Source organism: Macroventuria anomochaeta (genome assembly GCF_010093625.1).
Source record: "Macroventuria anomochaeta strain CBS 525.71 unplaced genomic scaffold BU25scaffold_5, whole genome shotgun sequence".
Classification (NCBI taxonomy): domain Eukaryota; kingdom Fungi; phylum Ascomycota; class Dothideomycetes; order Pleosporales; family Didymellaceae; genus Macroventuria; species Macroventuria anomochaeta.
In genome coordinates this window covers 597,411-612,442 of record NW_022985366.1, presented here as the reverse complement: position 1 = coordinate 612,442, position 15,032 = coordinate 597,411, and the positions used below count along the sequence as shown (strand labels likewise).

Here is a 15,032-nt window from a genome sequence, read left to right as displayed (position 1 = left end):
TCCACCCATGCTTGCTCCATGTAACGCCGAAGGGATGACATCACGGTTGCCAAAGCCATCTGATCACTTTCGCATCGTTTCGTATTCGTCGCTTGTATCAAGGCTTATATGAATTGCAAACGTTGCCTTCATGAAAAGAAGTTGGTCGCCGTACCGCCGCTGGATTAGTTCCTGCTGTCACGGCTGCAGCACCCGAGGTCATCTTTCATCCCATGCACTGAACGCCAAATCCCGTCTTGACCCAACGCTTAGAACTGCATCTGGTGTGGCCTGTCGGAGGTGCGGAGGCTGAAGCTCGAGGCGAGGTAGTCGACGAGGTGAGCCTCCTTCTTAATGTTGGCCAGGAGGGCCTTGTCAACGGCCTTCTGGTCCTCAACGCGGTCCTTGGAGGTCTCCTTCTTCTGTTGCATCTGTCAGTGCTGTTCATCAGTGTCGCCACAGATGCTGCGTACCTCGGGCTTCTCGCCCTGCTTGAAGAAAGCATCCTCGCCAGGCTTGTGTGCGGCCTTGTCCTTAGTGAAGTAGCCCTCCTCGGAGGCCTTCTTCAGGACACCCTCATCGATACCCTTGATGTCGACGGTGGTAGAGGTAGCAATGACATAGCGGGCGTTTACTCGTCGCAGAGGAACGCCGTTAACCTTGAAGGGACCGGTGACGAGGAGAACACCCTGGGAAAGGTGCTTGAGGAGAACGACACGCTTGCCACGGAAACGACCAGCGAGGAGGATGACGACGGTACCGGGCTGAAGGGAGGCACGGGGCTTCGCAGGGCGAGCAGTCTTACGGGCCTTGATTTAATGTTAGCAAAGGTCCGTTGCATGCATATTGCAGCATGGAGATCGTCCGCTCTTGACGCATGCAGTCGCACAGTTATCACTGCTGCAATGCGCTCATGTCCTCCTCTCCCTGTTCCTTCCTAGCCCTCCTATGCTGTAGCATCTGCGAACGTACCTTCTTGGGGACGGCGACGTCCTCAGCAGGGTAGTACTTGCTGGCCTTCTGCGAGTGGTGCGGTATCGACCTCTCGCCCTTGGAGAACTTCTGGGTCGTGGGTTTGGTGTCCGCCATTTCGAATTGCTGGTGTCGTTAGTGAGCCCTGGGGAGTTGTTCGGTTGACGAGATTCAATGGTATTTCGCAATGTGCGGCGCACTGGCCACCCTTGGCGTGGCAGTCGCTCCCCAGTTTAGCGCCTCCTCGCTAAAACGTTTCTCCGCGCCAAAGTGCATCGATGATCGGAGCCAGGGAATCGAGCAACGTATGAAGTGATCTGCTGTTGATGGTAAAGTGATTTGTATCAACAGACACTTGGGTCTGGTGAGAGCTCGTCCCTTTTACCTTGTGTGGACTCTACAGTGCTGCTAGACTTTCAAATCTGAAAGGCTTAAGGTGACAGGATAGGCACATGATCGACGCGTATGTCAGTCCACATGAGGTACCGCCATGGTAGCTGCGCAGATGGTCGATGATATTCTGCGCAAGAAGGTGGTTGTTCAAAGCAAGTGCTACACCGTGCCTGCTCGGGATGTGGACTCGCAACTTCTTTGTTGATTAGTGTTATACGCTACTGACAAGCTTCAAGTAACGTATCAAAGCATCTTGTGCTACTGCCATGCGTTGTTTTGTCCGGAGTTCAAAGTGTCCCTTACGAGTGAATCGTGCTCTGGTTCTGCGGTGAATTTGCTCCACATCTATTATTACCTCATCTAATTGGTCTGTGCATCAACCTCCGCCGCCGCGTCTTGTCGCCGCATTGTCACAGGCAGCTCCGAACCATCAACCCCAGGTTCCTTTGCACCCACCTACACATACACAAACATGTCAATCCAGCCGCTGATCACGTTCAAGGCTGGCAAGTGCGAGATCACTGTAAGCAATATGTTTACCATTAGCTGTATACAAAGCTAACCTTAGCAGGCCAGAGACGGCAACAAGCAGTCGGTCAAGCCTGTCCGCACACAAGGCTATGTCTACCTATACCAGGGCGAAGATGGTTTGTGTAGTCAAATCATAGCTTCAAACTACACTCACACAGCTTAGAGTTCGTGCACTTCTGCTGGCGACCCCGCGACAAGTCCCTCGACGAGTCTGAGCTTGATCTCATCATGATCCCCGGCGATGGCTCATTCTCCCCATACACTGGCAAGGATGCTGCCGAAGACTCTGAATCAGTCAAGTCGCCCACTGACGGCCGTGTATTCGTCCTCAAATTCAACTCCAGCTCACAACGCTACCTCTTCTGGTTACAGTCGATGTCACAGCACCCGCGGGGTGATGCAAGCTGGTTCAGCGAGCGTGATCTGAAGATCGGCCAGATTGTCGACCTCCTTCTGAATGGCGAGGAAATCGACGTCCAGGCTGAGCTCGCGAGCATCCCGAACGCACCCACTGGCGGCGACGATGACGAGACGATGGAAGATTTGGAAGATGAGTCCACCAGCCGGAATCGCCACAGTAGCACAGGGGGCGCTGGATCTGGGGCTACAGGAGGTGACATTCGAGACGAAGGTGAAGAATCTCGTGAAGGTGGTGCTGATGGCGGCCGAGCGTAGGTCCTTCTAAGCATTCATTGTGGTTACATCGCAATCGGCGTCGTGGCGCAGTCGACATTACCGGCAGAGTTCGAGCGGCTGTGGAAGACATTGGCGAGGAAAACATTAGAGATTCAATGGACCGATTATCACGGTGAGGCGTTTGGGAGCACAACATGCCCACACGGCATGACAGCACTGGCTGCTCATATGTAACACTAAACAGAATATGCTTTCCGTACCATGTCTTCCTTCGGCCACGACGATCGATTGCTCCTATCTTGTTTCTTTTCCTAGATTGAACCTCCGCTAACATTCCAACAGAGCAGGGTCAGGTGACGTCTCGTCCATCGTTCAGAACTTCGTGGACTCGCTCAAGGGCGGCAACCTTGGTGGCGGTAGTGAGTCACAACAAGCCGGCGGCGATTCATTCACAACCTTACTCGATCTTCTATGGCCGAGGACCACCGGTCCCGTAATCGCGGAAGCCTCAGACGAGCTCGTTGATGCGCTCTGCGCACAGCTACCCACCACTCCGTTCCTGCTCGAGGCAGAGGTCGAGGATGTTGACCAGGTCGACCCCAACGGTGAAACCGCACAAATGGTGGTACAGACATTGGATCAAGACTCAAAGAGAGAAGTACTAAACAGGATAATACGCGCGCCCCAGCTTCGCGCTGCGCTAGGTAGCCTGACAGAAGCACTTAGGTCTGGTGCGTTACCCACTGTTGCTCAAGCGCTGAAAGTTGACGTTGAGCATGGCGGCTACATGAGGGGCGGTGCCATGCCACTCGGAGGTGGCGATGCCGTCAAGGCGTTTTTGGAGGGCGTCAAGAAGACGGTGGAGAACGAAAAGAAGGGTGATGACGACAAGATGGACGAGTCATGAATATCTTGAATGCTCGATGTGCAAGGTAGAGGATTGCATTTATGTGACAAGCTGTTTTCATGCTTTGACATAGACCAGCAAGCTTAGCACATCCTTCCAGGAGTACATAATTACACGAACCACGAACTAACGGCTGTACGAAAGTTCTGAATCGGTCAATTGTTACAGCGATAATCTGTTTAGACCATGGTACAATGTCTCTTTTTCTCCACCCATACCTTGACGACGTCACTCTGTTGCGACCTCACACACTTTTCTGTTGAACCTCCATCTCCATCCCCATATCCTCATCTCACACCTCTTCCCACGCATCATCAGCAACCCCCCCCCCCCCCCCCCCCACCCCCCCCCCCCCCCCGCCTCAATCCCCTACATTCCTCATAACCCCCTCGACCCCACTCAACCTCTCCACCCCCTCCCCACTCTCCAAAGGATGCCCCAACCGATAACTCTCCATCCACTTACCCCTCAACCCCTCCCAGTCAGCCTCGTGGTAACATTCGATGCACGGATACTTGCTCGTCACCAAATACCGCGGGATGTAGTAGGCGCAGAATTTGGGCTCCGGCTCTACAGTAGAGGGTGCTGGTGAAGGGAAGCGACTTGGTGGCGCACTGAGCTGACCAGTGAAGGAGGGTGAGACTGGTGAGACGGGGGAGGTGGGTGATGGTGTGGATGGCGGAGCGAAGCGGAACGCTGGGATATGTGTTGGGCTTGTTGGCGCTGAAGGGGCGTTGGTGACGTGTAGAGGTGAGTGGTGAGTATTTGAGTGTGAGAAGTTGGTTGTTGAGTTTGAGCGAGTCACAGTGCTTTTGGAAGTCTCCAAGTTGGCAGGGAGCTCAGTTGACTTGAGCGCGTGGACGCAGGGTGTTGTACAGATGCTTTTGGAGTGCCCGCAGGCGTAGGTTTGAAGGAGTTTGTTGCACATGCTGTTTCTCAGCTTGTTCTTCGTTGATGTGGAGGTATCTGAGGAAGCGGTTTAAGAAGGAAGAGAAAGCGAACGTGGTAAATAGCCGGGGTTCCATGCCAGCAGTGAAGTGAAGTGAATGCGAGTACAAGAGTGGAGCCCTGCTGGAGGACCATGTAGGTGGCAGACACGCCGACCTAACAGTGGCAGAGAGCGTTTGCAGATCGGTGTATAGCGCCACGACTCGTTGCTTGTGAAGTGTTGTCAAAATCTTTATGTATTTTTGATATCTTATCGAACATGCATGGAACAATCATCGTGGCAACGGTATCTCGACTCCATACCGTGCAAACACCCCATCAAATACCTAGCCACCAAATGCTCAATGCTAACAGCAAACACCTAACCCCCAACTCTCTCTAATAACTCCTTCCGAACAGGACCCAGGCCTTAGCAGGATTTGTGCAGTCAGGATTGATGCACTTTGTCTTGCCAGGCTCGATGCCCTCAGGCTGGTCGAAAGGAATGCACAAGCTCTTAGCACCCATAGCAGGAGCCTGCTTGTCTTCCGCAACACCATCACCAAGCGCTGTCTTTGCACTCTTGGCCTTGACCTCGTCTTCGCACTTGTCGCCTTCGCAGTGGGGAACAAGAACGACGTTCTTGCCGTTAAGTGTGGGGACAAAGTCGTCCCAGTTGGTGAGCTGGACACGGTGATCGCGGTAGGCCTTGTCAGCCTTAGCGAACATGTCAGCCTGAATCTGCTCGAGCAGCTTGGGGACCTCCTTAGCGACGTCATCGACGTTGATGGTACCACGTGCGGCATCCTTGTCGTCAATGTCGCGGCGAGAGGTGGTGACAACACCCTTCTCAGCATCCTTGGGACCGAACTCAATGCGGAGAGGGATACCCTTGAGTTCCCAGTCGTTGAACTTCCACCCGGGGGAGTAACCCTCACGGTAATCAGACTCGACACGCACACCAGCCTCGGTCAGGCTATCCTGAATGCTCTTGACCTTGCTGTACAATTCCTCCTTGGCCTCAGCAGACATCTTAGCATTGACACCGACAGGAATCAGGATGACCTGAATCTCAGCGACACGGGGAGGAATGACCATACCGCGATTGTCACCGTGGGTCAGGATCATGACACCGATGGAACGGGTGGTCAAACCCCACGAGTTCTGCCAGACGTGGACGTGCTCTGCTTTGCCGCCCTCCTTGGGGTTGGGGTCCTCAACGGTGATGTTGAACATCTTCGAAAAGTGCTGTCCGAGGCAGTGAGATGTGGCGGCCTGGATACCACGGCCAGTGGCAGGGATGAAACCCTCGATTGTTGTTGTGTAGTCAGCTCCGGGGAACTTCTCATTGACAGTCTTGGTACCCTTTACAACGGGGACAGCGAGCAGATCCTGATAGACCTGAGAGTACCACTCAAGGATCTGCATAACTTCTTCGCCAGCAGCCTCCTGGGTCAAATGCGCAGTGTGACCTTCCTGCCATAGGAACTCACGAGACCGAATGAAGGGCATGGGGTCTATGCAAGCGTTAGCAGAGCGTGGTTGAAGCAACGAACAAACTCTTACGCTTGAACTCCCATCGTACAACGTTGTTCCACTGGTTCAGCTTCAGAGGAAGATCACGATGCGACTGGATCTTTCGTGCAAAGTAGGGGTACATTGCGGTCTCGGAGGTAGGGCGAACGGCAACGGGCTTCTCAAGATCAGACTTTCCACCCTTTGTCACCCACGCGACCTCGGCGGCGAAACCTTCAACGTGCTCCTTTTCCCTCTCGAGGTTGTCTGCGCTGATGAAGATGGGGAAGTATGCGTTGCGAACCTTCAAGGTCTTGATCTGGCTGTCGAACCAAGCTTTGATCGACTCCCAGATGGCGTAGGATGCGGGCTCGAGGATGTAGCTGTGTCGCAATTAGTGGCGCGTTCGATAGCAAGGGCCAGCTGTATTTACCATCCAGCGACCTAGATACATTAGCCAACTAAACATGGTGTTGGAGGAAACAAAGAGCTTACATCGTAGTATGAGATCATCTGTCCCTTGGTGATGACCTGCTGGTACCACTCACCAAGATCATCCTCCTTTGAGACATCGATACCAATGAGCGCAGCGCCCTCGATCTGTTATAGTGTGAACACTCCAATTCTTGTCTTGTCGCTATGACCATAGAAGTCTGACCTTCTTCTTCTGCTGCTGAGGCTTCTTGGCAGCTGTCTTGGGAGCGCCATCCTTCTTGCTCTTCTTGGTCTCAGAGATCTTTAGGTCCTTCATCTGGCCATCGGCGGCGGTGGCTTCGGCCATGGTGGAGGTAATAGGGTGTGATTTGCAGGAGGAAAGTCTAAGGTAAAAGGCAACTGTCAGCGCGAGGAACAGGAAAGACGTGAGGGGGTGCGAGGTCAAAATTGTATTCATTTGTGGGTATAACAGCAATTGAACACCAAAAGATATCCCTTTGGGAAACAGAACAAGATATCGGAATGTTTGGCGGGGTAGCGGGGTACAGTCATAGAGAGCATATTTACCTGCAATTGAAGAGTCAGAAATTTGAGCCGAGAGACAACAGACTCAAGTAACAGCAGAGGCGCAGCGCGTACCTAAAGAGTAGCTGATAGGGCTGTCAACACAGTCACAGATGTCTCGCGTGGTGTTGTGCCCAACTGTGGAGGGCGACCGACTCATTCGCGACAGGGGTCTTTTAGCGTCGGAGGCACGGCACCTTTCGCCGACATGCAGGAGCGTCCCGCCGCGTAGTGTAGAGATTTTGGAAACCGCGTTGAGGGAGCCTAAACACAGCATAAACAGCTACATCACGACAACATGGCCGGAATCTTCGAGCAGTCACGTGGCGGAGGAACTCTGTGTAAGCTTGGGAGCAGTTCAAAGCTGGACAATAGCTGACATATGCAGTCCTCGGTGGAAACAAAATCAGCGGCCAAGATATTCGCGACCAGAATGTCCTTGCAACACAGGCAATCGCCAATGTCGTCAAGTCGTCGTTCGGGCCCTCAGGCCTCGATAAGATGATGGTAGATGACATTGGTGACGTTACCGTCACGAACGACGGCGCTACGATCCTAAGCTTGCTCGACATCGAGCACCCCGCAGGAAAGATTCTGGTCGACCTCGCACAACAGCAAGATAAAGAAGTTGGTGATGGCACAACATCGGTTGTCATAATAGCAGCTGAGCTGTTGAGGCGGGCGAACGAGCTCATGAAGAACAAGATCCACCCCACCACAATCATCACGGGCTACAGGCTGGCGCTGAGGGAGGCGGTGAAGTACATGAACGAGAACATCAGCACAAAGGTGGACGCGCTCGGCCGCGACTCTCTGGTCAACATCGCGAAAACATCCATGTCCTCCAAGATCATTGGTTCGGACTCGGACTTCTTCGCCAACATGGTCGTAGATGCTATGACCTCCGTCAAGACCACCAACAACAAAAACGAGACCAAGTACCCCGTCAAGGCTGTCAACATCTTGAAGGCACACGGCCAGAGCGCCACTCAGTCGGTCCTCGTCAAGGGCTATGCTCTGAACTGCACAGTCGCATCGCAAGCCATGAAGACCCGCATCACTGACGCGAAGATTGCTTGCCTTGACATCAACCTCCAGAAGGAGCGCATGAAGCTGGGCGTACACATCACAATCGACGACCCGGAGCAGCTCGAGAAGATTCGCCAGCGCGAGGCTGGAATTGTCGAGGAGCGCATCGAGATGATCCTGAAGGCCGGCGCCAACGTGATCCTCACAACCAAGGGTATCGATGATCTGTGCCTGAAGCACTTCGTCGAGAAGGGCGCAATGGCTGTACGAAGGTGCAAGAAAGAGGATTTGCGCAGGATAGCAAAGGCCACTGGAGCGACACTGGTCAGCACACTATCTGATCTGAACGGTGACGAGAAGTTCGAGGCAGCAAACTTGGGTCAGGCGGAAGAGGTAGCACAGGAGCGCATCTCGGATGACGAGTGCATTCTTGTCAAGGGAACCAAGGCCTTCTCTTCTGCTTCGATCATTCTGCGAGGAGCCAACGACTACGCGCTGGACGAGATGGAGCGATCAGTGCACGACTCGCTGTCCGCTGTCAAGCGAACACTCGAAAGCGGACGTATTGTCCCCGGTGGAGGCGCTGTTGAGACAGCTCTGCACATCTATCTGGAAGAGTGGGCAACATCAGTCGTAAGTGCACGATCATTCAAGATCGAAAAGACGTGAAATTAACCAAGCATGCAGGGCTCTCGCGAACAGCTAGCTATCGCCGCTTTCGCCCAGGCTCTTCTCTCCATTCCCAAGACCCTTGCCATCAATGCCGCAAAGGACGCAACCGAGCTCGTTGCCAACCTGCGATCGAGACACGCGCTCTCGCAACGAACCGTCAACCCCACAGATCCTTCTTCCCAGGACGCGAAACAACTCGCCAAGTCGAAGAATTACAAAAATTACGGTCTCGACCTGTCGAACGGCAAGGTACACGACTGCCTGAAGGCCGGTGTGCTCGAGCCCAGCATGAGCAAGGTCAAGCAGCTTAAGTCTGCCGTCGAGGCGTGTGTGGCGATCATGCGTATCGACACACTGATCAAGCTCGACCCCGAGGAGCAGGGCGGCGGCGATGATGGGCATGGTCACTAGAGGGTCGATCGTAAGTGAGGTAGACAAGAGAAGGAGTTGACGACAACCCGTAATGAGAAAACAAGTCACGAATCATGGACACCATATGGAGTTCTATACCCATTTCTGCCTATCAAAGAACGTTACACCCAAACTCCTGGTGTTACTGACAAGTGCCTAGTTGTGTTGCCAAAACGTCTACATACTGTTTGCCGTGTACCGACCGATCATGCCACCGCAGCACCTCCCAGCCTTACTTCGGGTGTTGGCGAGCTGCTGAGTACTTGAGATGCTTTCAGCAGTAGGCGCGCTGCCAATCCTTCCCCTCGCGTCGCGTAGCAGAGTGTGCCTAATTCTCAACCGCTAGCCTGTCCTCGGCGGCCTGCCGCGCGGCTATTCCGTTATCCAGTTGTCATTGTAGAAGCGTGGTCTGCGCCTCAAGGTACATGCGGCACTATCGATGGGCTCCGTCGAGCCAGGGTTCCAGAGGTTGATAGTCCGGGCTGGCCGCTTGCTGTTCAGCTGCGTACATATCAGTCATGCGCTGCGACATGGTAATTACACACTTACGAAGTAGTTTATCTGGAGTCGGAAGGATCTCCTCTTTGGCATCCGAGAGGACCGATGGAATTATGCCAACACCTTCCAGCCTCCAAATCATAAGTCAAACATGCGAAACCACTGCTTCATCCATACACGAGGAAACCCAGCCTCTGTGTCCGTCTATGACTCACTGATCAGCAGAGCTCACGGAGACAAGATGGTCGTACTTACAGATGACAACTCCTAACATGCTGCGTGGAACGAGTTCAAGCGGACTCAGTCGCCTTCGCGCCCTTCTTGTCCGTATCGTACTCATCCAGGAGTGCAGTTTGCTCTCGCTCGTTCCTCGACAGTTTCTGGAGGTCTGCAAGCAGCCTGTCCTTCTCAGCCTTGCAGACACAGTTGTCATCCTCGAGGACCATGGCGTCATGGGAGCAACGATGGTGTCCAGGAAGTCGGCGTGGATCTCCTTGTTGGTTCGCGCCTCCGTGAGGCGCTTGTCGAATAGTTTGTACGGATTGCCTGATTGAACCTATCCAGGAAAACTAGTCAGTGGGTTAACAGGATTTGATACGATGCTGATGAATTCGGCGGGGCGGATATGCTGGCTTGGTGCGGGCTCGATGGAACATTCTGCTCTATGAAAACGACTTCTGCACCTACCTGCTCACCGGATTTAGAGCCCCAGGAGAATATGGCAGCCGGAGCTGTAGTGGAGAAAATGACCAAGCTGTAGATAAGGTATTCCTCAGCTCTCATGGTATTGACTTGGAAGAAAATGTTGGTGGATGATAAGAATTAGCAATGTTGCTGAAGATGCGGTTGGAGAAAGATTGAGTCGCGGGGCTGCACGAAGATTTACGAAGCTTTTGAACTTTTGTGACGATTTGAACTCTCACTATGTGCGGGAATCGATAAGTTTACAAGGTGCGTCTGTCACGGCAACATTGAGCCCATGCCAGACAATTACCAGACCTTGCAGAACCGTCAGCGAAGGCGGATTGAATCTCGTCTCAGACTTCCTGGGCACGTCCTACACTGAACAGAGGCGCTGTACCCAAATCTATGAAACTGAGGCCCTCGTGATGCGGTGAAGTTGGATCACGCTTCATGTCTCAGTCGTAATGACACTCCATGGCCTCTACTCCATCACACATTGACCTGAATGTTTGCGTCCTCTTACAAACATACCGCATTCTATTCTTTAGAGATGCGTAGTATGTTTCTCGTGCTGAGTTTTGGGCCACTGTAGGCGGCGTTCCCTCACTATATGGAATGTAAGCGTGAGGGCGAAGGTGTGAAGGTGTGGGCACGTGCACAGCATCATCGTAAAATCGAAGAAGTACGCGACGGATGGTAGTCCACTAAAGCGAATGAATTTTTTCCACCTTGGCTCTGATGCAGCGCTTTTCAAACAATAGTTAGCCACTTGGTGTACAGGCTGCACATCGTTTTGTGATCACTGGCAGACTACCATACACACACCAACGTCATAAGCTTGATCGCTGACGGTTGGTGGGAAGCGGTCAGTGCTCTCCAGCAAACTGTGGCTTGTTTGTCGGCGTTTGAATATGTCTCCCCCAATTGAGTAGTTGCGGCCGCCCCTTGCCCCCATTCTTTCTTTCTGTCTTTCGGAGCTCTGGTCTACGTAAAGAAAAGCACTATGGATGTACCATGATGGATTGGGACTAGCGGTAGGTCTTAATGTCGTTTAGTGCATTCCTGATTAGGTAATAGGGGTGAAGGACTCCATCATTCAGACTTTCTTGCCTCCATCTAAGGCAGTGGGAGCTCAAGGTAGATCGGTGCACATTTTAGGAGTCAAAAGTTATAGATTGGGACGAACATCCAGAACATCAGACGACAACTCTGACAACAAGCACAACTCTGCCCTGACAAATAGAACTGGTCAATTGAAGCTAGTATATGGGTTATCTATGAACGTACAAGGAACGTGTACAAGTCGGAAGATCACTAGCCTGACCAGAGCAATTGGATGTTTTGCCCTATAGCCACCTTTACATACCGATGCAAGACGACTTCTGAGAAGAGTAAGAGGGTTGAATGCCACAGTAGTGGTTATGCTTGTACGCGGCGCTTGCTCACTGCTCAGTATTCGCTCTTGACCATGTCCATCACTCGGTCGGCTTCCGTCAGTACCTCAAGGTATCCCTCTGTCTTGGACTTATCCGCCTCCAAGCTGTGGATCTTGGCTTCCTGGTCATGGATAGTTGCATCTTTGTTCGCGTTATCCCCACTCAGAATCTCGGCCTTGCGTTAAGTGTCGTGCAATATGGCTGTCGAAGCATTGAGGACTGCCGTAATGTTGCTGATATGGGCCGACTGACCGTCGATGATCACGCCTTTAGAGCGGAGCTGCTCTCCGACCAGCGCGGTGACCTCGTCATCGGTGTATGTTGTCTTCGATGAGCCGTAGCCTCTGGGAAGGATCGCCTTGCCCATATTGATGATGAATTCGACAGGGAAAAGATAGTCGCGCGCGTGTGGGAGCTGAAATCCCGGCTGAAAGTCACTGGAACTGCCTTGCACTGGAGCTGTCAAGGCACAGATTGATGAGGAAGCCTTGCAGAAGAAATGCTGTGGGCATCATTTTGTTGACTATTGAAGACTTCGCTGAGTGCCGAAGCTTTTGCTGGCTGGATGTTGCTGGCTATGGGTGTTGTTGCCGAAACTGAGTGATGTTGCTAAGTGACTGAGGAGAGGCTTGACGCGTGGTAACGAAATAGTCAATTTGGTAAGTGTACAAGAGCTTGTATGGTGTTTTAGGTTAATTCCACTCGGTGAAGCACCATGCTGGCATATCTAAGCCCAACCTTACGGCAGTGCTGTTGCTGAATGCTAGACAGCGACCAAACATCGATGCATCATTGACAAAGGCAAGTGACACCTGTCTTGACTCGTGTCCGAATGTTTCTTGCGCTGACCAATGACATCAACGTCAAAGCAGAGAAAATGAGGCTCTTTCGATGTGGAGGAACGTGGTTCATACAATTAGTTTCAGCCTCAAGGCACGTGCTAGCTTCTACAACCATGCACCTGTTCAGACAGCGCTCACCTTTGCAAGACCTGCAGCTGCTCTGTTTGTATGCGCGACCGATATCCCACAATGAGCTATGATTGTGTCTGCTAAAGTTTCCTTCGTCATTTGGAAAGGGGTTTTGCCTATCCGGCGGACCCTGTTGCAAAACGGTAGCTACGACATACAGAAACCATTGTAGTCCTCAAAGGTTTTATCAGACTGCAGACATCCTGAAAATCAGCACTGACTACCTCCCACAAATTCGGGCTTGTAGCTAGCTTTTTTTCTGTTTACCAAGTGAGAAGGGTCCGCCTGAGGGACTCTCTGCCCACACATCCTCTGCCGCTGAGGGATCCTCGCCTGCCGTGGTTGCCAATGAGGGACAATCTACTACTGACTCTGTTGCCATGGTTGCTAGTGAGGGTGAGGGATATTCCAATGATGATGCGTTTCCAAACCCAAAGCTGACGATGATTTTGAGACAACGAGATACCAAGGCTCATGTCAGCTGTGAAGCGTCAGGCGTTCCATACCTATGGTGAGGCTGGTGTTGTGAAGATCAGTAAGCGCTTGCAGTGCTTAGCAGCACCAAATACTTCCTCTTTAGGCAAGAAGCAGCAAAAGAGCGGTAGTCCTAATCTTGAGGAAATGTCAGCGCGACGGTATAGAAGACATACGTTAGTAGTCTCGCAATGGTTAGCTTTGATGCTTGGATTGATTGTGAAGACAAAGTTGGGGTATACCATAACAAAACAACCATTGACTCCTCGCTCCTTTCCCTGACGCCTGTGTGGTCGAGGTACGATCACCAATTCCATGTACGACTGGCAGCAGAGAAGACCGGAGGCTTCCAGATAAGTCGCTCTGGGTCGAGGCTCCTCTTGCCCTTCAGCTTCTCTTTCGCTTTCTGGCGCTCGCGCTGCTCGATGACTGCGTCCGTCAAGACAATGACATGCTGGTTCTTGCTGTAGCGAAGCATATTCAAGTTCTGCAGCGTGTGCAGAACGTCGTTCGTCATCATCGCTGTTGCTGCGCCGAGGTCGTCGATGTTAGCCTCTACTCGACCGTCCATAAGCAAGTCGACTATGATCTCTTGCCAGTATGCACGGTAACCCAGAAGACCCAAATCAGAAAGCGGCTTTTCAGGCGAGCCAAGCTTGCCTTCGCGTTTTGACAGGATATACGAAAAGTCAATAAGTAGCTTTCCAAAACCCTTTCGCTGGTACTGAGGCAAGGTGAGGATACATGCAACGTTATAGCCGTCAGCTGATTCCTTCTCTTTACTGAAGTAGCCGACAAGGTGACAGCCGTGCTCGTCGCGCGTGCACATGCAGTAGAAGAGGAAAGGGTCGACGTCGTAGTAAAGAGTCTTATGGTCCAGGAAGAGCTTCGAGAGCAGACAGAGGTTTCGACACCATGTCCGTTGCCGCCGTCCGTCAATCTCGAAGAATGAAACGTAGTCGTCGCGGTAGATCTCATTGCCAGGTGGATGCAGAAGCGTGCACTTTGCGCGGTGGCGTTCGAACTGTGTCTGCTCACCGTAGTACGAGAGGCAGAACTCGCAGATGTAGACGACGTCCGAATCTACAAAGTCAATGGGGTAGGGAGAGAAGTACCACGGTTCGATCTCGAACTTGCCCATCTGCACCTTCTCCAGGTTGCGAACTCGAGAGATCTCGGTCTGATTCTGTGTCATGGAGCCTGACGTACGCAGCTTCTCGATCTCGTCCTCGCGGGAGTAGTTCTGGTCTGACACAGCCTTGGCTGCTGCGGCGGCATCTTGGACGTCCACCAGGTCCATCTCCTCGTCTTCCGGCTTAGGTGTCCCATCTGTGACTTCACTGGTGACGAGTACTTCCTGGTTCTCTTTTCCGCTTGCTTTTGATGGTCGCTGTGCTTTACCAGGAATGTTGCTGGATGTTGATTCAGGTGTTCCTGATATCTCGCGGTCCAGCTTGCTGCGTGATCTCTTGAGGGTTTTCTGGTCCGACTTGGAAGGTGCTTTGTCTGTCTTAGAGGCACTGCTCTTCTTCTTGTCGGTCTTCTCGGGCGCAGGCCACTCGACTTCTCGTGACAGATCAATGCGATCTGCTGCGATCCACTCATCGAGACGCTTGTTGAAGTCTTCATAATGCACATAAAACTTGGTCTGGCCTTGACGGGTCTGAATTGAAAGAAGTTCAGCTTTGCGCTTTTCGCCTTCCTATGAGCTGTTAGTTAGCGTTCTGCGCAGCGTGTTTTTGTGATGTTCTATTCTTCTGATGTTCCACGGGGACGCGTTCGGCGTGCCTCGCGAACTCCAGCTGCGCTGCGACTCACTTTCTCAACCCATGCTTTCACTCCAACCCTAACACAAATCATCAGTATGCATCTCAAAACCTGGCGCACTGGAGTCGCACGTACCTGAGCTGAGCTAGCGTGGCAAATCCTGTTTCTACCGGCACGGGCGTGCCGGAGGGCTCATACGAGTTCTCTCGAGGCGCCATAACAATGCGACAA

The 15,032-nt window shown here is 52.5% G+C and overlaps 6 protein-coding genes across 6 annotated transcripts; 2 read left to right on the top strand and 4 right to left on the bottom strand.

Annotated features, from left to right (window-relative positions):
* Positions 1-248: 248 nt before the first annotated feature.
* On the bottom strand, positions 249-1,068 carry BU25DRAFT_455503 (uncharacterized protein; the record flags this gene model as incomplete). The annotated part of the gene is made up of 3 exons (XM_033709946.1): positions 249-401; positions 453-788; positions 952-1,068. 3 exons carry the CDS (start codon positions 1,066-1,068, stop codon positions 249-251), a joined length of 606 nt encoding a protein of 201 aa, XP_033565367.1.
* A 696-nt stretch (positions 1,069-1,764) lies between these two features.
* BU25DRAFT_407711 (uncharacterized protein) lies at positions 1,765-3,584 on the top strand. The gene is made up of 4 exons (XM_033705620.1): positions 1,765-1,867; positions 1,916-1,991; positions 2,039-2,546; positions 2,854-3,584. Exons 1-4 carry the CDS (start codon positions 1,817-1,819, stop codon positions 3,416-3,418), a joined length of 1,200 nt encoding a protein of 399 aa, XP_033565366.1. The 5' UTR covers positions 1,765-1,816; the 3' UTR covers positions 3,419-3,584.
* A 1,020-nt stretch (positions 3,585-4,604) lies between these two features.
* On the bottom strand, positions 4,605-6,979 carry BU25DRAFT_361124 (prolyl-tRNA synthetase). The gene is made up of 6 exons (XM_033703686.1): positions 6,935-6,979; positions 6,519-6,678; positions 6,356-6,460; positions 6,294-6,304; positions 5,912-6,243; positions 4,605-5,862 (listed from the first exon to the last, which is right to left on the bottom strand). The coding sequence occupies exons 2-6, from the start codon at positions 6,639-6,641 to the stop codon at positions 4,745-4,747; spliced, it is 1,689 nt and encodes a 562-aa protein (XP_033565365.1). The 5' UTR covers positions 6,642-6,678; positions 6,935-6,979; the 3' UTR covers positions 4,605-4,744.
* Positions 6,980-7,157: 178 nt separating this feature from the next.
* BU25DRAFT_455500 (T-complex protein 1 subunit alpha) lies at positions 7,158-8,971 on the top strand (the record flags this gene model as incomplete). The annotated part of the gene is made up of 3 exons (XM_033709945.1): positions 7,158-7,200; positions 7,248-8,521; positions 8,576-8,971. The coding sequence occupies 3 exons, from the start codon at positions 7,158-7,160 to the stop codon at positions 8,969-8,971; spliced, it is 1,713 nt and encodes a 570-aa protein (XP_033565364.1).
* A 643-nt stretch (positions 8,972-9,614) lies between these two features.
* Positions 9,615-10,252, bottom strand: BU25DRAFT_418790 (uncharacterized protein; the record flags this gene model as incomplete). The annotated part of the gene is made up of 3 exons (XM_033707894.1): positions 9,615-9,673; positions 9,725-10,025; positions 10,157-10,252. The coding sequence occupies 3 exons, from the start codon at positions 10,250-10,252 to the stop codon at positions 9,615-9,617; spliced, it is 456 nt and encodes a 151-aa protein (XP_033565363.1).
* A 3,086-nt stretch (positions 10,253-13,338) lies between these two features.
* Positions 13,339-15,019, bottom strand: BU25DRAFT_428896 (histone acetyltransferase ESA1; the record flags this gene model as incomplete). The annotated part of the gene is made up of 3 exons (XM_033708526.1): positions 13,339-14,736; positions 14,853-14,880; positions 14,937-15,019. The coding sequence occupies 3 exons, from the start codon at positions 15,017-15,019 to the stop codon at positions 13,339-13,341; spliced, it is 1,509 nt and encodes a 502-aa protein (XP_033565362.1).
* Positions 15,020-15,032: the final 13 nt, after the last annotated feature.